Source organism: Amphiura filiformis, chromosome 2, assembly GCF_039555335.1.
Source record: "Amphiura filiformis chromosome 2, Afil_fr2py, whole genome shotgun sequence".
Lineage (NCBI taxonomy): Eukaryota > Metazoa > Echinodermata > Ophiuroidea > Amphilepidida > Amphiuridae > Amphiura > Amphiura filiformis.
The window spans coordinates 15,063,342-15,085,547 of record NC_092629.1 but is presented as its reverse complement, the minus strand read 5'-3'; the positions used below and the strand labels follow the sequence as shown (position 1 = coordinate 15,085,547).

The following is a 22,206-nucleotide window of genomic DNA, read 5'->3' as shown; positions in this document are numbered from 1 at the left end:
ATCAAACTTTTGGTTTGTTCTTTCAATGAAGTATCTTTTATAACCCCATGAGCACTACTGCTTTCTTACAATACTTGTAAATTACTCTAGAACCATCAGTTGTATAGTCGGCTATAATAGCCATTAGTCATACACCAGATATCAAATACAATTATCACGCTGTGGTTGACTAACTCCTACAGATTTTAAGTGACAAAAATAGTATTTCACAATATAATTTTCTGACACCATAATACCTGGTCTCAGATGATTTTTGATTACACATTTTCTATTATTTTTTGTCAAAGGTTTGTGACCATGTGCTGAACCAATGGCGATGACAAATTTAGAATATCTTGACAGTCACCGCCGACTGAATGTACACGTTAGTCTTTCCGCTAGAGATGATGGGCTACAGCTATACTATAGATGGATGTATAATGGCATCACATATCCTTTGACAGAAATCGCTGAAATCAATGGATGATGGGCGGTATCCAGAAAGGATATCTAACACTTCCCACAATGCATTTCTTCCATTTCAATCTGCTGTACTGATTTGCTATCCAGTTCAACATGGTCAATAGGGACAAAAAGTACCTGAATGAACAGAGCACATCCTGACTTTGCAAAATATAATATATGAAATATATATATAAAGGGAAGCTGCAGGGCCTACAAATTAATAGAAGTGCCATCTGCTGCAATGAAGTGATGCATCATGCTGCAAAGGATTCTGGGAAGGGTAAGATATCTTCTCTGGGCAGTACCAGTAGATCTAGAGGCCAGTAGAGGCTGGAGTTGATAATGTATTCACCGGATTCACTCTTGCATAAAGCCTTCACAGCATCAGGCAAAAAAAAAAAGGTTTGTCTCAAAGCTTGTGCGCGCGCATTTGTAAAATCGCACGATTTGAAAAATGCAAAAATAAAAAATACCAAGACGGAATAAAAAATTGCATTTGGCATTTGTTTTCAAACCACTCGTGAGCTTTGAGACAAACCTTTTTTTTTTCTTCATCATGATCAGATATCATTTCAACTATCATTTCAATTCGGATGAAGGGAAGTACTTGTTGATCTAGAGGGCGCTATTTTATACATCTATGAATCTCGCTTCACTACAAGTGATACTGGGTTACTCTTGCGTAAAAGTTGCACGGCATCATCATGAGTCACATTACGGAAATCTTGACCGTTGACCTCTAGGATCTTGTCTCCTGGTTGCAGTGTCCCATCGGCTGGTCCCAATGGTGCAATTTTGGTGACAAATATGCCCTGCAAGGAAGACAAAATATCAGAAGATGAAGATGATAAATAAGCTAATAATGTTAGTTACAGGAGGATTTTGTGATCCTAGTATCCTCTTTTTGTGCCATTTTTCAGTAGATATCCAAGGAAAAAGCTTATTCCCAAAATTTCAGTTACGCATGATTTAGTGTATTACACTGCTCCATATAGGCCAATGTTGTAATTCAAATTTGGCGATATTTTTGCGAAACGAATTAATGTGCAAGAACTTTTTGGTACATAAACATTATGTAGGCAGAGGTATCCAGTGGTATAAAAATCTCAACTTTTTTTGAGAAAAGTGGGGGGATGAGGCTGTGGATCACGAAATGCCCTTTTATTGACATAAATGAAATTTTAGACAAAACCTAACAGCACCCTACCCTAAAATTCCCACCATCAAATAAGGGCACAGAACCTTAATTCTTGTTGGGATTTCAGAGGGTGGCAGAGCTCTCTATTTCACCATGAAAATTATCCCAATGCAAATAAGTCCAAGTGCGCCATTAGGCAAATCTTTACGGTATTACTAGAAAACAAGGTAACCCCAAATCACAAAAATCGCTTGTAAATCCTTAGTTTTCCATTGATTATATTGATATGTTCAATGGACCATATCTAAAATTAACTGTGCCAACTTAAATGAAATAGCTGCCATAAGAAGTATTAAGTACGATTATAAACTGTGTGTAAATTGTCAAATGTTCACAGGGCAGCTATTGCACTAACCAACTTCTGGCACTAAGCAGTCAATTTGAGGTAGGCAGACAGTAATGAAAAAAATATCATAATAGAAAAATAAACAAAAATTAGTAGAAAACCAAGCTAGGTCACTCAATGGATTGTATTTGACAATGGGCTTTTCCAGTTGAAATCCATACACCCCCTATGAAAAACATGACCTTAATCTTCCACACAGGGAGTGTAAATATCAAATGGGGTTACCTGAATGGATGACTGCATTTGAAATTCACACTCCCTGTGTGGGAGATTAAGGTAATGTCTTCCATAGGGTGTATGCATTTTACTTGGAATAGCCAAATTTTAGTCAATTCATCTGAAGCAGGAAATGATCAATCAATTCCAAATTCTCATCCCCTATATTGCACTTGGTCTTTTTTTGGATATTTCTTTGTTAATGGACAATCAGTCAAAAGTATTGCATACTTGAACAAAACCACTGCAACTGACCCAGGGTTGGAAATTTTCTTGATTTTTAATTTAAAAAAACAAAATTTAAATCAGATTTTTTACTATATCAATATGCTTTTAGCACCAAAAGTGCTATACCCCATGATAAAGTTAAAAGAGACCAGTGGAATGCTTGACATGTGTGCAATCCTATCAGGTATTTACAAAACCTCGAAACATGTTTTACATGTGAAAAAAAAAAAAAAAAAAAATGATAAAATCATGGGGAAAAATGTGTTGAATTCTGCACCTTGAAGAGGAATTTTTAGCAATAGATGAAATGTCATCATAGAGGTATTGAATTGTATCCAAAAGTTGTACAAGCATTAGGAATGAAGTAAAACAGTCAATTTAAGAAAGAAACATTAATGGTTAAAAATGAAAAAGTTTATTCAAATAAGTGATTTTTAAAAAATCATTTAAATCAACTGATTTAAATCATGCCAACCCTGAACTGAGCTCAACACAAACCTTGGGCAAAAAAAAACAAACAAAAAAAACCCAGTTGTTTGCTTGTCCTTCACAAACCATACAACCAGTATTTTGAAAATCAGAAAAACGTTTTCACTATTTCATTGTACAAAAGAATACTAACCCAAATTTCGGAGATTCTAGAAAAAAACCTTTTTATTCACCTTTTGTATCATTAAAGCCATGTATGATTTCCCTCAAATTTTGTTATTCTTTACCAAAAATCCAGAAATAATATTAGTAATAACTGTTCAGAGGGTTTTCTGTCCATTTAAGTCTATCTTGGCAATTTAACATAAAGTTCAATGGACAATGGGGATTTATTATCCCATATTCAAAAAATAAATTGCTGTTTTCCAACAAGAATTAGATGTAATACACCTAAATCTGACTTACCGTGTCATTTGGTTTGTATGGGTTTCCTTGTGAGTTCCATCCTCCTGTGATACTAAACCCAAGACCAGGATTCTTGTATATCACCAACTGAATCTGACTTACCGTGTCATTTGGTTTGTATGGGTTTCCTTGTGAGTTCCATCCTCCTGTGATACTGAACCCAAGACCAGGATTCTTGTATATCACCAACTGAATCTGACTTACTGTGTCAGTTGGTTTGTATGGGTTTCCTTGTGAGTTCCATCTTCCTGTGATACTGAACCCAAGACCAGGATTCTTGTATATCACCAACTGAATCTGACTTACCGTGTCATTTGGTTTGTATGGGTTTCCTTGTGAGTTCCATCCTCCTGTGATACTGAACCCAAGACCAGGATTCTTGTATATCACCAACTGAATCTGACTTACCGTGTCATTTGGTTTGTAAGGGTTTCCTTGTGAGTTCCATCCTCCTGTGATACTGAACCCAAGACCAGGATTCTTGTGTATCACCAACTGAATCTGACTTACCGTGTCATTTGGTTTGTAAGGGTTTCCTTGTGAGTTCCATCCTCCTGTGATACTGAACCCAAGACCAGGATTCTTGTATATCACCAACTGAATCTGACTTACTGTGTCAGTTGGTTTGTACGGGTTTCCTTGTGAGTTCCATCCTCCTGTGATACTGAACCCAAGACCAGGATTCTTGTATATCACCAACTGAATCTGACTTACCGTGTCATTTGGTTTGTAAGGGTTTCCTTGTGAGTTCCATCCTCCTGTGATACTGAACCCAAGACCAGGATTCTTGTATATCACCAACTGAATCTGACTTACCGTGTCATTTGATTTGTATGGGTTTCCTTGTGAGTTCCATCCTCCTGTGATACTGAACCCAAGACCAGGATTCTTGTATATCACCAACTGAATCTGACTTACCGTGTCATTTGGTTTGTAAGGGTTTCCTTGTGAGTTCCATCCTCCTGTGATACTGAACCCAAGACCAGGATTCTTGTATATCACCAACTGAATCTGACTTACCGTGTCATTTGGTTTGTAAGGGTTTCCTTGTGAGTTCCATCCTCCTGTGATACTGAACCCAAGACCAGGATTCTTGTATATCACCAACTGAATCTGACTTACCGTGTCATTTGGTTTGTAAGGGTTTCCTTGTGAGTTCCATCCTCCTGTGATACTGAACCCAAGACCAGGATTCTTGTATATCACCAACTGAATCTGACTTACTGTGTCAGTTGGTTTGTATGGGTTTCCTTGTGAGTTCCATCCTCCTGTGATACTGAACCCAAGACCAGGATTCTTGTATATCACCAACTGAATCTGACTTACCGTGTCATTTGGTTTGTATGGGTTTCCTTGTGAGTTCCATCCTCCTGTGATACTAAACCCAAGACCAGGATTCTTGTATATCACCAACTGAATCTGACTTACCGTGTCATTTGGTTTGTAAGGGTTTCCTTGTGAGTTCCATCCTCCTGTGATACTAAACCCAAGACCAGGATTCTTGTATATCACCAACTGAATCTGACTTACCGTGTCATTTGGTTTGTAAGGGTTTCCTGGTGAGTTCCATCCTCCTGTGATACTAAACCCAATACCAGGATTCTTGTATATCACCAACTGAATCTGACTTACCGTGTCATTTGGTTTGTAAGGGTTTCCTTGTGAGTTCCATCCTCCTGTGATACTGAACCCAAGACCAGGATTCTTGTATATCACCAACTGAATCTGACTTACCGTGTCATTTGGTTTGTAAGGGTTTCCTTGTGAGTTCCATCCTCCTGTGATACTAAACCCAAGACCAGGATTCTTGTATATCACCAACTGAATCTGACTTACCGTGTCATTTGGTTTGTACGGGTTTCCTTGTGAGTTCCATCCTCCTGTGATACTAAACCCAAGACCAGGATTCTTGTATATCACCAACTGAATCTGATGAAAATTGAAACAACAAAACAAAAATGAAATAAATAACAGGCAATTCATAGACATATTGGTCATCCTTCAATAAATTGCACAAACTAACTCACATCCCCCATACCCAAAAATATTGTAATTTTAATCTTTTGTGTGGTGTATTTAACTGGATTCTGCTTCAGTAAGTGCAATTCATTTCGTTTTGTACTTTGCAATGTAAATTTTTAGATTCTTTATGTCTATTTATTGTAAATGTAATATGTCATGTAATTTGGCCTTTAGGGCAAGAATTGAAATAAATAAAATCTGAATCTGACAATATATCAGAGTCTGAATCTGCACTGATAAAGTCTGATGTAATAAGAACCTAGCTTCTCTTGAAATGTGTTCACCCTTTCCACATGGGCACTACTGATCAAATTATAACCATGTAAGAACTATTTTGATTGGCTACAAAGAGCATGAAAGAGAGGTACATCATCTATTGAGCCAATCAGAGATATGATAAGATTAGTCAGTAGGACTGAAGGAATTAATTGCTAATATAAGAGACCTAAAAGCTATTTATTGATTGGTTACTCAGTTAATTCTCTAGTGTAATTAACCAATCAGGGAGACCGTAAAAAAGGCAGTACTAAGTAGTGCCAATGAGATTGACAGCTATGTGTATTGGTAATACGCATATTTTGTTCCGAAATTCCTTCCCACAAGATAATGGGCATAATTGCATAACAATATATACAGTTCAGAGGTCAATCTAAAGTCCGAAGTTTTCCGTTTTACGGAAAACAGAAAAAAAAATCACGGAATCGGAGGTACAACATGGAAAATGACATTCTTGTATGATGTGACAAAATTGTTAAAAGAGAAATAAATGTTAAAAACAATCTTGAGTTATGATAAAATACTGTTTAATAATACCTAAATAAAGGTATATTACCAGGGCATGAACCCCTATCCATCCAGACATCGTAACAGTCGGCCTATTATTGTGACATTAATATCATTCATAATCACTGTTTATACATTTTAAGCTTTATTCATAAAATATGGATTTACAAATTTTACAACACGGATTACAACACAGAAAATGGATTTTAGAAAAGCGGAAAATTTGAACTCTAGGTTAATCCATTTTCTTTGTTATGCAATATGCATATTGTTTTGTAGGAAAGAATTTTGGTACTAATCAACATCCAGTAGAGAAACCCATGATATGTGTACTGGGAAGGATAGAGGATGACAATAGTGTTTGTATACATGATTTGTACACACAAGCTCCTCATCAATAGTTGCTTGATATAGATTGACTGACTGCTAGTATTGCTCTATACCTAATTCACATGTTGTTCATGCCCTGAAACATTGAACAGAATTTACTAGTCCCCACAAGATGGCCACTGTGACATCACATTGATGGCCTCTATTGACGGCAATGGATATTCTATCTTTCTTACCATTTTAGCACCGTTTCTTGTGTCACCTTCCTGAGGCTGGGTAGAGTTGTTGTTGCTAGGCAATGTACGTCTAGCTGCAGATGTATCCCATGCTAACACTGTTGAATTCGGAGATGGTGGTCTTTGGTCTACCAAGAAAGATGAAGGACTACCAGGCTCTCCTGTGGGAGAAGAAAACAATTGAGAACAAGTTTTTTTAATAAATTTTCACATTTTAAAATGCTCGAAAACTTGTATTAGTATTCAATTTTACCAATTTCATGTGAAGCCAAGATTTGCGAATTTAAATATATGTGGTAAATATATGACCAAGCATGCAAAATAATGACAATATCACAAACAGGGTTTTCTTTATGCATTTTGCTGAAGGGGTGTATTCAATTTTTGTGTGCTCTTTCAATTGTGGTAATATTTTATTTTGGAAGACTTTATTAACAACGTATGTCTCAATTTCACTGAATTGTTGACCAAATTTTTTCTACCAAGACGCTTAAGATCTTAAAAGTGGTAGGTGACCAAAAATTTTATTCAACAATTTTTTCATTAGTACAATTACTAACTACTGTCCCCCCCCACTATAGCAATTTGTTGTTTTATTGCCATTCAAATGATGCTACATGAAAGCAGATGTACACCACTACAGATCTAAATATATCAGGTCTGTCTATATCATGGAAAATTTGAACGTATGTATTTTAAAGATTTTTTATGCTTTAGAGTTTGGACTTTTAATTTGAAGGGGTACGCAAAGTATGTGACCATGTAAATACAAGAAATATGAGACAACCTTGGTCACAAAAGTAATTTGGAGGTACGATTTATCCCCATAGGCAACATCAGCCAAATTAATGGCATCTGAAAATTATTCTGACTGGTTACAAAATTTCCATGATGTAAAAATCACAACTTACCAAGTTTTTGCTCCCCCTCACTGGCATACCCCAAGGAATCTCTCGCCATCCCTTCAGTTCCCCCACCCCACCTGCGGTGATATGGAGGGGGTGGTCCCCTGAGGGGGCTACCCCTAATGGTTGGTGCTACCACAGCTGTTGATGTAGCAAGAGGCACTTTAGTGTCTGCTGATGCGGGACTTGGTATCCGCACAGATTGTGGGAAATGAGGCTGTTGTGGGCTTGGTGTGAGTCCCGAAGAGGAGTATGTTGGCGATGGCGACTCTGTGAGGGCGCTGTCTGTGTCATTAATTGCGACGTCTGGATGCATTTCCTGCATGGTAACATGAAACAGAAGATGGAATTTTGAACTTGATGAAGTATTTTCATTTACATTAAGGTAGGAAACTCGGTTCCCACATGATGTCGGCAAGGACAAAATTATTTTTAAAATCCCCCCCCCCCCAAGTGCACACCTCTTAATTTGTATGAGTAAACTACACATCTCAATACATGAAGCCACAAAATACATGAGTCAATAATTTACAATAATTAATTAATATTGTCGGAAAACTGGCATTACTGATTAAAGTATATAAAAGTATACATTTTAGAACAAAAATGATGCAAGGAACCCAACTAGCATAACATATACCTGCAAAGACAGGCGCGTATCCAGGAATTGGTAAAATATCAATTGTAAAATATCATATGGCGCGAAACGGCTATCCCGGAGCGCTTGCGCGAGCCAGGGGGGTGTCTGAGGGGGGATGTGCCCCCCTCATAAGTAAGAAACTTTTACAACATGAAGACCTAATTGAAGCCATTTGGTGGACCATTTTGTCATTATTGTGTAAAATTTGAGTTTGAAAAAGCCTAAAATTTGTGAAAAGACGGCCCAATTGAAGCCATTTTTGGACAAGTTTGGACTTTTATTGTATGAATTATTGCTTTATAATTATGTACCCATGAAGTTGCGCATGGAGGAGGGGGTGTCTGAGGGGGATGTATAGTTGGCTTTTGCTATGAAAAAGGTGATAAATCCAGGCCCAATTACTGATAATTACCCCCTTTGGTAAATTACACTTCCAGCTAGACAAGCCCACCCCAATGATAAACCACAGCAGACAATCCAAAAGTTAGGAAATTGTTATGTAATAATGTTATTATGATACCTGTTGGCACACTTTTTGATAGTTCTATAATGGTAAATCAGCAGGAGCTAATTGGAGGGATTAGTGGTTTTGATTTTTACAAGCCGACGACGAACGTCGGCTTGTACTGTCTTCTTCCAATTCTTCTTCTTTCTTCTTCTGGCAACTCGTGACATTTTGCGTGACTTGCCACGTTTCGCCCTAGCTCTCTTATGCTTTGACAGATTTCAACCATACTTGAGCCAAATGACCACTGGGCTAGACCAAACCATCCATTTGACTTTGACCTGGCTTTGACCTTTGACCTTGACCTTATGGCCAAAAATGTTGATTTCACAAAAAATGCTACTCCTTCCACAAATTTCATGCGATGAGAACATGGTTATATCATGTGACTCAACTTTAGTCGGTGTCTATAGGGTGTGCTCAGATAAGGGGTCAAAGGTCATTAAGGGGTCATTTCCAGTCAAAGTCTAAAAATATTCAAAAAATCACTGTCTTTACAAATTACATAGCAGAGAGTCGCCATTAGCACACATGCATTGCTACTAGCCAGGGTCTTTAGGATGCCTTCAGTTTTGGGGTCAAAGGTCATTAAGGGGTCACTTCCGGTCAAAAACCAAAATTATCAAAAATGTTCAAACAATTTTTATCTCAAAATATAAACAGACCAGAGTAATATAACCATCATACATGAATCAGTGTTTCCTGATGTATGCATGGTATTTTTATTTTGGGGGTCAAAGGTCATTAAGGAGTCACTTCCTGTTTTTAGCTGAATAACTTTAAGAATTTTTATCTCAACAACTAAACATGTTAGAATTTTTTATTAAAATTGGAACAATGCATTTTGTCGGTGTAGATAAGGTTTTTTTTTCATTGAGGTCAAAGGTCATTAAGGGGGTCAAAAGGTCAATCAAAAATTTTAAAAAAATCAAAATCCATGTATAAGTTCCGATTAAGCTGAAATTCACCAGGAATATTTGTTATGACATCCTAAGCACAATGCAAGAGCAGTTGACCCCATCCGTAACCCAGGGGTCAAATTGCGGCTTGTATTCAGCGTCTGTTGACTCTAGTTATCCTTTTTCATAGAGCAACCAGAGTATACCCCCTCAGAAGTGAGAAAATTTTGCAAAATGAAGACCTAATTGAAGCAATTCGGTGGACTATTTTTGCACTATTATTGTGTAAAATTTAAATTTGAACAGGGATGTAAGCCTGCCTGAAGGAAAAAACCTGAAAACCTAGAAAAACCTGAAAAAAAGTGTGTAAATTCTGGCTAAAAAGCCCCAAAACAGGCTGAAAATAAAAGAAATTGCGTAAATCTGGATTACAAACAAACCTGAATTCTGTAAAAATACAGAAAACTTACATCCCTGTTTGAAAAGGCCGAAAATTTGCCAAATGACGGCCCAATTGAACCCATTCGTGGACAAGTTTTGACCTTTATTGTATAAATTACCCGGTATTGCTTTAGGTGTTAGAAGTGAGAAACTTTTGCAAAATGAAGACCTAATTGATGCCATTTGGTGGACCATTTTGGCAATATTATTGTGTAAAATTTTTAGTTTGAAAAAGCCAAAAATATCAAATTTGCGAAATGACAGGCCAATTGAAGCCACTTTTTTTACTGTTATTGTATTTGGTTTAAACATCAAGTGCTGGGTATTAAATACAGAAGTTTAAAACGGGCAGTTGTTTATATACGCGGGGATGTTCCCCTGAGAAGTTTTGAAATTTGGAAAATGAAGGTCCAGTTGAAACGATTTGGTCCATCATTTTTACACTTTTATCAAAAACAAGAAAGGGCCCGAATTCAAATTGTTACATTTTAGGCCTAAGACTTGAGATTTGCAATTAAAGCATGCATGGATGGATGTTGAATTGAAGTCAGCGTGGAGTCCACCTTGGGCCTTCCGACTTTGGTGACAAAATGTGACGGGCCCTATCGGCGGGCCCGCCGTAATTTTCACATGCTTTGGGGCAGAGGACCCGCCTTCAAGCAATGCCTAAAATAATCACAGACCTATATAGGCCTAAGCCTATATATTATATATAGATTGACCCGATTGCAGTTTAGGCATGGGCCTACTTATACGTGCAATTTTTCTCCTTTCCTCTTTTTTTTGGGAGGAGGGGCCGGGGCTGGGCCCGCCGGCCCCCCTGAATCCGCGCCTGAACGGTATCATTACAACTAGTAACTGCTCAAAAATGCTCATATTATACTTGCCCGCCCCCTGGCTCAAACAATTTATGCCCTAGGCATAGGCCTACAAGTGTGCTCTCAAATTGCCAGCGTGCTCGGAAAGTAAGGCCCCTATGGTTTGAAAACAAATGCGAAATGCGATTTTTTTTTTAAAAATTCCCAACTTGCTATTTTTATGGAATTTTGAGGTGAAAAATCTGATTTTCGCCCAATTTTTCCTGAAAAAATAAAATTTCTTTTTTTTCAAATCGTGCGATTTTACAAATGCGCGCACAAGCTTTGAGACAAACTTTTTTTTGGCCTTATAGGACATAATTGAGTGCATTATTTCTTGAATCACTTACCCTTCTAGTTGTAATTCCACTATTACTCCTCCCTTCTTGATACCCAGAATGCAATGCTTCACTACCACTCCAAGTCACATTGGAACTGTTCCCAGAATCCCTTTCAACATCCTGTATCCGTGTGTCATCATCTTGCAAACTGCCTAATCCCCCCAACGGCTCCATATGTCTTTCTAACGACCTTGTTTTTCCATTTGATAGTCTATTCCCCTGATTTCTGAGTTGGGGGGAATTTTGATGAGCACTATTAAACTGACGCACAGGGGTATGGTTGTTAACGGCATGATTTACAGGTGGTTTTGTGGCACTCTGGCTACTTATATTGGGTCTTGCAAACGATTGATTCGTAGTTCTCATTGGTTCATAATCATTATGTTGCCTATGCCACTCTTTCACTGGCACACTTGGAGAACCTTGCTCAATAGGAGAGCGCCCTCTTGGCGGAGTAATCTCCCTACGTCGAGACAGTGCTTCCTCGTAGCTTGGGATTTGATTTTTACTGGGTGAAGCATTTCTTTGTGACATAGGTGAGGATTGACTCATATCTACATAATCTTTACTAGTGTGTACATTATGATGTCTTTGTACATGTTCATTTCTGTGCGCTACACCATGCCCTTCAGGTGGGTGCATGTCTTCCTGTGCTGGTCTCACAGGACCAGGTCTATGACCAAACCTTGGGCTCCCATGATATTGCTGAGTAGGCATAGCACCTCTGTTATCTTGATTGTTGGGTATCCGAGGTGGACCTGGAGTTCGACCAAGATCTGGACTTGGTTGGATATTCGGTATTCGAGGTGCCCCCTTTTGCAACGGGGTAATCCCTCTTTGACCTTGAGTTCGACCAAGATTTGGACTTGGTTGGTACTGAGTAGAATTTTTTATATCTGTTCTCTTTTCATGGCTATTCTGTGGTGACCCCTGTATTTCTGGTTGACCTTTGACATGTGTCTGACCTCTGGATTTTAATTGTTTTAAATCTAATGTTCTTGCTTGTCTGTCACCTACTGAATACTCAGGTAGTTTATAATAGTCACTTGGATGGACATAACCATCATCTTTAGTCTTTGATTCAGGAGTTCTAAATGGCGGAACTCTCCGTCTCGGTCTTCCTTCGCCCGGATCCGTGCTGTACCCGGATTTCCGTGGTATTCTCTGTCCTACTGGAGACTGCTTTGCACCGGTGGCATTGGCATTTCTATTGAATTGCGCAAACTGATTAGGATCAGAGAGCCTCTGATTCTTTTCATTCTCTTCGTATTCTCTATTTCTTAATCGTTCACGTCTGCCCCGAACACGGAACTCAACGTCACTCTGCGTTTCGTGTGGCCCATCGTTCCAGTTCCTCCGGTGTAAACGAAAGCCCACGTCACTCTGTGTGTCAGAAGTGTGTCTACCATGCTCTACGTCACTCTGTGCTTCGAGTAGCTCACGTCTAAGAGTTACCGGCAAGGGGGATTGGTTTGATCTGGTCGTCTCACTGTCACTCATCGCTCCTCTGTCATGCTTTGCCTGAAAGGCAAAAAATTCAATCAATAAACAAGTTGAAACACAAAGGTCTCTTTTACAGATTTTAATGAAAATAGGTTTATATAAGCATTAACAGACATTTATGGCCGGTTTCTGGAAGCATGGCTAGTGGTCGGCTTCCTAAGCCATCAGGCTTAAGCCCAATTAGTCCTATAATATGCTTACAATGTCTCATCATACATCACCTAGAAAGATAAATCAATAAAATGGATCAACTTGGTAGGACTAGCCTGCTGGCTTATGAAGCCTGACCACTAGCCAAGCTTCGAGTAATCGGTACTTAAAGGCACCATTCACTAAAATTCTATGGCGCTTACAAAGATATACAATTTAAATACACAAAACAATCAATCACGAAAAACAAATTTAAGCAAACAAATGAGACCCACCAAAGTTTTTCCAACAATTTTTGTCATTTGTAACTATATTATTAACTACTGTACTGTCACACCCCATACTCCCCTCTCCCTAGCAATTTGCCTTTTTAGTGACAGGCGACATTCAAAATGAGACAAAACTGCAAATAATGAATACATCTGTCTGTCAGCAACATACGTTGACCAACAGAGGGCGCCTGTACAGCCACATACCTTGATTTCCTTCTACCCAGCACCCTGGTTCTCTTTGGTGAATACATTTCGCTATCACTCCTTTTGTTGTCTCCTTCACTCTCTGATTTCTCTGGCGAGCTGTGTCGTATGCGTAATTTATCTTTGGCCATCTTCTCCTACAAATGCAAAATTCAACGATTTGTCATAATTATAGTTTGCGTATGACGTCCTGTCAACTAAACCAAAAATGCTGTACTGCGCAGGTCAGCAACAAATCACAGCTCGCCTTTGCCCTGACGTCACACACAAACTAGTCTTTTTAATTCTTCAATAATAATGGGGTGAATTTGTATTATTTTTAGATGTGTTTGTGGTTAACCCCATGAGCACTTACTTACAGAACCCCTGATTGGTTAATTACATGATATAATCATCTCAGTAACCAATCAAAATAGAGCTTTAAGATCTCTTAGCAAATTTAATCTTAATCCCTTTCAGCCCTACTGACTGTTCTTATCACATCTCTGATTGGCTCAATACATGCTGGGTGGTTCTTATTTTTCAAAAGTCTGAAATACAATTTTCTCACCCCTTCAAATGGTGATCCTGGATGAAAAACTTATTCTCTGAAATTTTCAGAAATTTTGAATATGATTTAGAGGTAGCTCACGAGCCTTCAATGTGGTCGCGAATTGGCAGAATATTAGCCATCGGACATTTTTGAGCAAGTTTGCAAAGGTGTATTTTCAAAATAAAGTGTTTCTTGATACTCAATCTTGCAATAACTACATGTAGTTTAACATACAAATAGCAAAAGCTGTCTTGTATTTACTTCCATTGTTAATTTAAACCAGACCAAAAATGGCATTTCATGCCACGCACTGCTAAATACTGCTTGTCGGCCATTTTGAGTAATTATGAAGGCCAGTAGTTTTATAAAAAGAGAATATCATGATGCTCAAAACTTTGTAAAAGCATTAACATTAACTACTTAAACATATAAATAACAAAAAATATCTTGTTTTGTCATTCATTATTGTTTTAAACTCAACCAAATATGGTACTTCGTGACATGATTACCCCGAAAATACTGTGTATCGGCCATTTCGGGCATTTTTACAAGGGTCTATTTTCAAAATACAGTGTCTCCTGGTACTGAATCTTTGTAATTGCATTAACAATAAGTAGTTCAACACATATATAGCACTAGATGTCTTGTTATTACTTCCATTATTGTTTTAAGATCAACCAAATATGGTACTTTGTGCCATTTGACCCCAAAATACTGTGTGTCAGTCAGCCATTTCGGGCTATTTTACAAGGGTTTATTTTCTAAACACAGTGTCTCCTGATACTAAATCTTATTTGTTTTTGCATTTACACTAACTACACTGCAAGATTCTCATCTGTGTGACGCCGATGTCATCACAATGTCACTCCATCGGAAACTACACCTCGGTTTTCCATATCGCCGGTCCGAAATAGCCGGGTAGCCAGCCTCCTAGGTTTCTACATAGTGACTTCGGCGCCGGTGATTTCAAGAGGAGAGTCACACCGGTGTGACTACTGTGACTGTGCCTGGGTGCTCAGTACCGGGGTTTTGGGTTGCCGGTTTTGCTTTTATTGCCATATTTTTATATTCTCTTGATTTATTCAATTAATATTCTTTATTTCTTGCTTTTTTTTAGGGATTAGGGAGGGGGAAATTACAAACTGCACTTTAAAAAATAAGGAAATATTAGATGAATAAAATAAATTTGTTAGTAAAAGAAATAAACATGATAAGTAAACAAAGTATAATTCAATAAACTAACATGATGAATAAGATACATTTTTATTAATTGGTGGTCAAGTTATTTGAATAACTAAATAAAAAAAATAAAATAAATAAACATGAAGAAACCAATAAACATGCAAAGAATGGAAGAAACAAAGAAACGATTCGAATGAAAACAACTTGAGGAAAATTGCAATTAAAGAAGTTAAAAGTAGGAATATTATAAGAAGCATGTAGGCCTATTGATGAATTAAAATATTAAATGTGTAAAATAAATTAATAATAATAATTATAACAATAATAATTTATAACAAGCATTAATATTTGCGTGATAAAAAATAAGACAGTTTCAAACAAACACTTCAATAGGCCTATATTGATGTGAATAAATAAAAACAAAATTTAGTGAAATATATTTAAGTGAATATCAAACTCAAGCAACAAAAACAAGTTACCGTAGCTATTTTTAAAAAGTACACGCATCAAGTTTACAAAAATACACAGCAAACAAAAGTTTACCTCACGAAAGTGCCAGTCGGCGACAATAGCAACAAAAATACAAATAAAAAAAAATCCCGATTTATAGGCATAATTTGATAACGTAAAAAAAATCAACATGAAAAAGAAATCAAACTAATAGGCCTATAAAAAACACCATTTTGAAAAACGGAAAAAGAAAATAGCACAAGCCAAAGTTTTGCATAAACTTACGGCAGTAAAAGTATAAATTGTAGTAGGCCTATATTCAGGAAAGTGACACGAAGTAAAACAAAATGCATGCTAGGCCTATAAATCAATTAACAGAAAAATTCTTGCTTCAACATAGGCCTAAGTGAAGCTTTGGCAAATCAAAATGTATAAATTGAAAATGCTAGGCCTATAGGCATAGGCCTACTTTTGTAACTTCGGCTGAAAAAAAAAAAAAAGTGTCAATAGGCCTATAACGTTATCATGCAAAAATATGAAAAATAGGCCTAATTTGATTGCAAAACATGCCATCTAACCACTGAAGTAAACAAAGCAATGATATAAGTTTTGTGGGAAAACAAACAAACAAATAAAGAAAATAAAAACGTTTGAAATTAAACAAACAAATAAACCAAGAACAAGAACTGCAAATAAAACACAAACAGTTGATGAGATTATTAAACATGCAGCGCAAAAAAGAATTAAAATATATAAAAGAGAACAATAAATAAACGAAACAAAATTAATCGGAAGTCTCACAGTTGAAATATAAATGATAAAGAATGCAAAAGCACGATAAAAAACACAAAAGACGGCAGTACAGCTAGCCACGGACCCAGTGTACAGCATGCATCAATCAATTAATTATAAAACCAACTCATTCCATTCATGAGCGTATGCAAGCACTAAACAAGCATGATACGCGTATTTTGTCATCATCAACGCGTATTTTGTAGATATACGCGCGCGTCCCCAGAGTGTTCGAACTCATAACATGGCTCGGTCAACGACCTTTTGGCAGTGTAGTCACCTTGAAGTTCGCCGACTGGGCACCGAGCAGGCGACGCATGGGGGCACTGGCCCCGGGGCACTGGCTACGGAAGTCACTTTGATGTGACTACAAGATGTGGACCACTGTCGGAATCTACTCAGTGGTGTACATCATGAGTCGCCGATCTTGCATCGAGCAGGTAACACATCGGAGGCTAGCAGTTGTAGTCACTGCGTGATGACACTGCTGCATAATACCCTACTGCCTTGTTTCCGATGTAGTCACTCTCCTGTAGTGACTCCGTCGGCCACCATAAGGTAGGTTATTCTGGAGTGACGGCGGTAGTGACTTTAGAGTTCCAGTGCGATATAGTCACTATGTCGCCAGGAATTTTGCAGTGTAGTTGAACACATATATATAGTACTAGATGTTTTGTATTTACTTCCATTGTTTAGACATATTAATGCTATAGCCCTCTATGTAACCAATCAAAACAGTCCTCAGAGGCTGAAAATTTGGCTGATATTGCCCAATGGGGGGTAATATTCAATTACTTTTGACTCCCTATTCATTGCAGGGTTGCCTAACTTGCGATTTGGTAGCCAAATTGGGCGAATTTTGAAGATTTTCTCAGCGACTTTTGGCAATTTCCTGTCCCATAGAAACCAATGATTAAGAAAAAATTTGGGATTATTTAAACAGGTTACTCCATTTGAAATCTACAACCCCTGTGTGAGAGAGAAAATTATGTCTTAGGGGGTGTATGTATTTCAAATGGATTAGCCCAATCCAGTATAAAGCCTCCATAAATGGCCACCCTACAGTGAACCTGATTCATAGAGAGGCTCAAGTACTACAAAGCACAAACAATTTTCTTAATTTCGCAAGTCAGTTGATTTGCAAAATTTTCATGCACACAATTTTCTTCTGTAACAACACATTTGGATTTACACAAGCTCAACATTCTATAGCAAAACATAATCCATGATAATAAAAGTTCCAACTTGCCAAGGTCATGACCAGTGTAAAAGAACATTGTGATATGTAAGGACAAGGTTATTACCTGCCCACAAGTTCACACAAGCTCAACATTCTATAGCATAACATAATCCATGATAATAAAAGTTCCAACTTGCCAAGGTCATGACTAGTGTAAAAGAACATTGTGATATGTAAGGACAAGGTTACTAGCCCAAATACTAGTATAAATGGTTAGTAATTGCTGGTATTTAATGACTGCACAAACCTGCCCAAAACAATGTTAGACCTTTAAGGAATGTTGCAGAAATATGGGTACTCTCCAATACATGGAATTTTAGTGCAGCAAAAATATAATACTTTACAGTATGTTTTGTAAGAGTGTGCAACTAAAATCATCTTTTTTTAAATGGGCTATTCCATTTAAAATCCACACTCCCCTGTGAAAGATTTTGAAAACATCTTCCACAGAGGGAGTATGAATTTCAAATGGAATTAACACATTAGCAGCTCCATTTGTAACTCACTCTCTCTTAGGGGAAGATTCAGGTTGAATCTTTCTCAGAGGGTGTATGAAATTCAAACAGAGCTGCATAATGTGCTCATTCCATTTGAAATTCATATTCCCCATGTGGCAGATATTTCTAAAATCTTCCACAGGTGTAGTGTGGATTTTAAAAGGGCATTTCGTGATCCACAGCCTCATCCCTCCACTTTTCTCCAAAAAAGTTGAGATTTTTTATACAATTGGAAACCTCTAGCTTCATAATGTTTATGTACCAAACATTTCTTGCAGATTAATTCGTTTAGCAAAAATATCGTCAAATTTGAATTTTGTTCTGGTATACCAGAACAAAATCACAACAGTGGCCTATGGGGCAATATAGTACACATAATCATGCAAAACTCGCAAACGCAAAATCGGAATCAACTGAAATTTTGGGAATACGCTTCTTTTGTGGATATCTACTGAAAAATATCATAAAAAGAGGATGCTAGGATCACAAAATCCTCCTTTAAGTGGAACTAGCGGGAGATCCGCGCTTCGCTCGGGTCCACGCTAGTTGAGTAAACAGGAGCGGTTAGTAAACTGGAGTGGTTAGTAAACATGGTAAACGGGGATGATAATCATGGTGTCTTGGTGTAGATTATTCATCCAGTATAGTAATGATCATGTTAGCTTGATAATCATAATGTTAGCTCCTGTCATATTAAAGAAGCTAAACTTTAAGTGAATATCCAGACCTGTGATAATGTTGTTACTCACTCAATCCATCAGATTTCTTTTGAAACAGCTCGTGACAAAATGGTTGATTTTAACTTTATCCCAACAAACATAAAACATTAATGTTAGAAGAGGTTGCTAGAAAAGCGTTTCAATTTCGGGTTATAATGGTATAAAACATGTAAGCAACATGTTTAAAAGTTGCAGCAAAATATTTTAAGCGAGCCCGTGTTGTTAATAGCTAGGCCTACATTATAGCCAGGATTTATTTGCGGGGGCTGCAGAATTTCCAAAATGTGGACTTTCAAGTTCCACTAAAGTGGGCTCACCCACCCCCCTAACATTCAGCCTTTTCAGGCTATACTGAACAGTTGAACGACTCTGTTGGCTACATTTTAACATTCCCTCAAATCTGTCACCCAATGACCCCCTTTTCATCAGCTTACACCCCCCGAAATGGCTTCAAGGCCTTTACTTTGACCAAGTTTCCAATTCTGAGGGGACACAGCCGGCTGCACGGCGTGTGACACAATGTGCTTCGTGGCCATTCAAAAAGGTGGCGGCAAAAACTTCGAGTGTGCCCCCTACCCCTGCTTTCCCAAATTCCTGGATCCGCCACTGTCTCAGAGAAGCAATCAGTCACGTACACATACGTAGGCCTACGTGCGGTAAGCCAACATTAAGTGCGTCAATACCATGCGCCGTAATGCGTGTGAAACCATGGTGCCGTGTACGCGCAGGTGCGTGACTCGCCACTTACCGCGCGTGTTGGACACCATTTGCATTTGAAGCGTTTGCTGTCATGACCTGACCTATATAAGTTATTGACCTCAATGGCCTAGCAACCGACCATTTTTTTTGTTATTTCCAAAGTGATTGAATAGTTTTGCAAAAATGAACGTCAGATGGTTTAATGGCAATATGTACACGATCAATGTACAAATAAATCAGAGCTGAAAGTGAAAGCATCTCGGAGCCTGCTTCTGGGGGGGGGGGGCTAAGAATGGGAAATATTACCTTATCAGCCCTAAAGAGTTGCAAGCTGTCATGAATAGGCGAAGTTGAAACTCTTGGTCTTGATATCTTGGCTTCTTTCATCCTGGCATCACGCCTTCCTCGGACCCCCTGTAAACAAACACAACATTGGGCTATTACAGTTGAATCCATACACCCCCTTATGAAGCGACATGACCTTAATCTTCCACACAGGGAGTGTAGTTTTCAAATGTGATTACCTGAATGGGCAACTCTGTTGAAATGTTGAAATCTACACTCCATGTGTGGAATATTAAGATCATGTCTTCCATAGGGGTGTATGGATTTCACCTGGAATAGTCCATTTTAATTATCAGCAGGGCGCAAATTAAGGTGCACCAAATACTATCACAAATCGCTCATCGAATATTGGGTTCTCTAGGCCGAGGGTTTGCTAGTTTGAATAATAAATAAGGTTCTCTAGTCCGATAATACAATAAGGCTCGCTAACCCTAACCCTAACCCTTACCCTAAACCATAACCATAACTTTAACCATAACCCTTATTCTATATTTGGACTGGAGAACCTTTGGATTAGCGAACTTTATTACATTTTCGGACTAGTGACCCTTCGGACTAGAGAACCTTCAGACTAGCGACCCTTCGGACTAGAGAGAAGTCACAAAGCAATTTAACATTTTGTAAAGAATGTCTGAATCTCCTTTAAACATACACATACTCACACTACTCACTGTATCTACATTAGGATAGTTAGGTAATGCATTTATCGCCTGTCCATTCATCTTCCTGGCCAAATGAGGGCGCCCGTCAGGCAAGTCCTCCTCCTCATGAGATTTTCGGTGGCGCTGTTTGATGCCTTCTTTTGGATATGATGTCCGGTCACGAGATTTTTTTCTCTGTGATAACAAAACAAAAACAAATTAATAAGAATAGAAAAACAAAAGTATTTAAGTTTGTCAGAGAGTTACAAAAATTAAGGGAACATGGACTATTCCAGATGAAATCCGTACACCCCCTGTGGAAGACATAACCTTAATCTCCCACACAGGGGGGCACAGATTTCAAATGGAGTCACTCATTTTGGTGACCCCATTAGAAATTCACACTCCATTTGTTGCAGATTAAGGTCATGTCTTCCAAATGGAGTGTAAGAATTTCAACTAGTGAAGTTGTTATATTTTTAACGTGATCTTTGTTAAAAAAAACAAAAAAAACAAGGTACTATCAATTTGATACCTGTGATTGTTCTTTCAAAAAAAAAAAAAAAGGGTCTGGCCATTGACCTCTTGATACTAAATGAAAAAATGAATAAAATTTGAAAATCAAAAATATTTTCAGAGCAATGTTTTAAGAGAATGGTCAAAATTATCACATCTTTAAAGTAACAGTTTGATGCCAACATTGAGGAACTAAAATAGAAGATTATTATCAGTGGCGTAGCCAGCACTTTTTCAGAGGGTGGCAAGGGAGGGAAGCCAACTTTTAAGGCGCAAAAAGTACAAGAAAGGGCTAAAACTCTTACATATCGGGGTGGCAAGCATCCCACAGGGGGGAAAGAGTTCTCACAGGGGGAAGCTGCCCCCCTTTGCCCCCCTTGGCTATGCCACTGATGGGTAGCGCCCTTTGGAGGTTGCACCCGCAAGCTCCTGGGTGTTAGCATTGAGGTCTATGGGTATAGCTTTGCAAGAATCATGCAGCATTTTTTGTGACGATCCGTAGCAAGCAGCATGAATGCAACATTATGCAGAAAACCTAATTATAATATACATCTTGAATACAAACAATAATATAACCCTGTGCATTCCCATATTAAATAGGCAAATTGGTGCAAAATATTTATAAAATTGTGCAATACATAAATGAGTAACCCTGGTTCACCAAAATATGAAATAATGAGACAAACAAATAAAAAGTAAGGTTCCAACATACAGTTGTTACACAAAAATGAAAGCATTACTATAATTACATGAAAGTTGCAAACAGTAAAAATTCCATTGAATGAACATGATGGCTTGATGAACGTCCCCATACACTGCTTGACGAACTTGCATGTTGGGTAACTTCCATTTGAAACACTTGCTCCAGTTAAGTAAAGCTATATATAATACAGAGGGAGTATGGGTTTCAGAATACTGACCAATTACCTTTAAATAACATACTCCCCCCTGTGGAAGATATTTTCAAAATCTTCCACAGGGTTAGTGTGGATTTTAAATGGAATAGCCCAATTTTCTCAAATTCTGGTATTTTTTGATTGGTTTAATCTGGTTTAATCAGTATTTCCGTCCGCCCCCATTTTGTATTTTGAAATACGATTGCAGGCGGATCTTGTACAGCTGTTAGAAGCTGTGTTCATTCATATGAAATTTTTATATTAACAAATATACAAATCTTGT

At 37.9% G+C, this 22,206-nt stretch overlaps 2 protein-coding genes across 2 annotated transcripts in view; both read right to left on the bottom strand.

Moving 5' to 3' along the window:
* Positions 1-1,038: 1,038 nt before the first annotated feature.
* On the bottom strand, positions 1,039-12,802 carry LOC140145932 (uncharacterized). The gene is made up of 5 exons (XM_072167669.1): positions 11,295-12,802; positions 7,609-7,921; positions 6,698-6,858; positions 5,163-5,255; positions 1,039-1,256 (listed from the first exon to the last, which is right to left on the bottom strand). The coding sequence occupies exons 1-5, from the start codon at positions 12,783-12,785 to the stop codon at positions 1,083-1,085; spliced, it is 2,232 nt and encodes a 743-aa protein (XP_072023770.1). The 5' UTR covers positions 12,786-12,802; the 3' UTR covers positions 1,039-1,082.
* LOC140138430 (uncharacterized) overlaps positions 12,796-22,206 on the bottom strand; it is a 34,631-nt gene continuing 25,220 nt past the window's right edge. The window contains exons 6-9 of the mRNA XM_072160328.1: positions 20,542-20,706; positions 19,832-19,939; positions 13,380-13,551; positions 12,796-12,806 (exon numbers count right to left, since the gene is read on the bottom strand). Coding sequence (XP_072016429.1) covers positions 12,796-12,806; positions 13,380-13,551; positions 19,832-19,939; positions 20,542-20,706 — 456 coding nt within the window. The remainder of the gene's footprint in view (positions 12,807-13,379; positions 13,552-19,831; positions 19,940-20,541; positions 20,707-22,206) is intronic.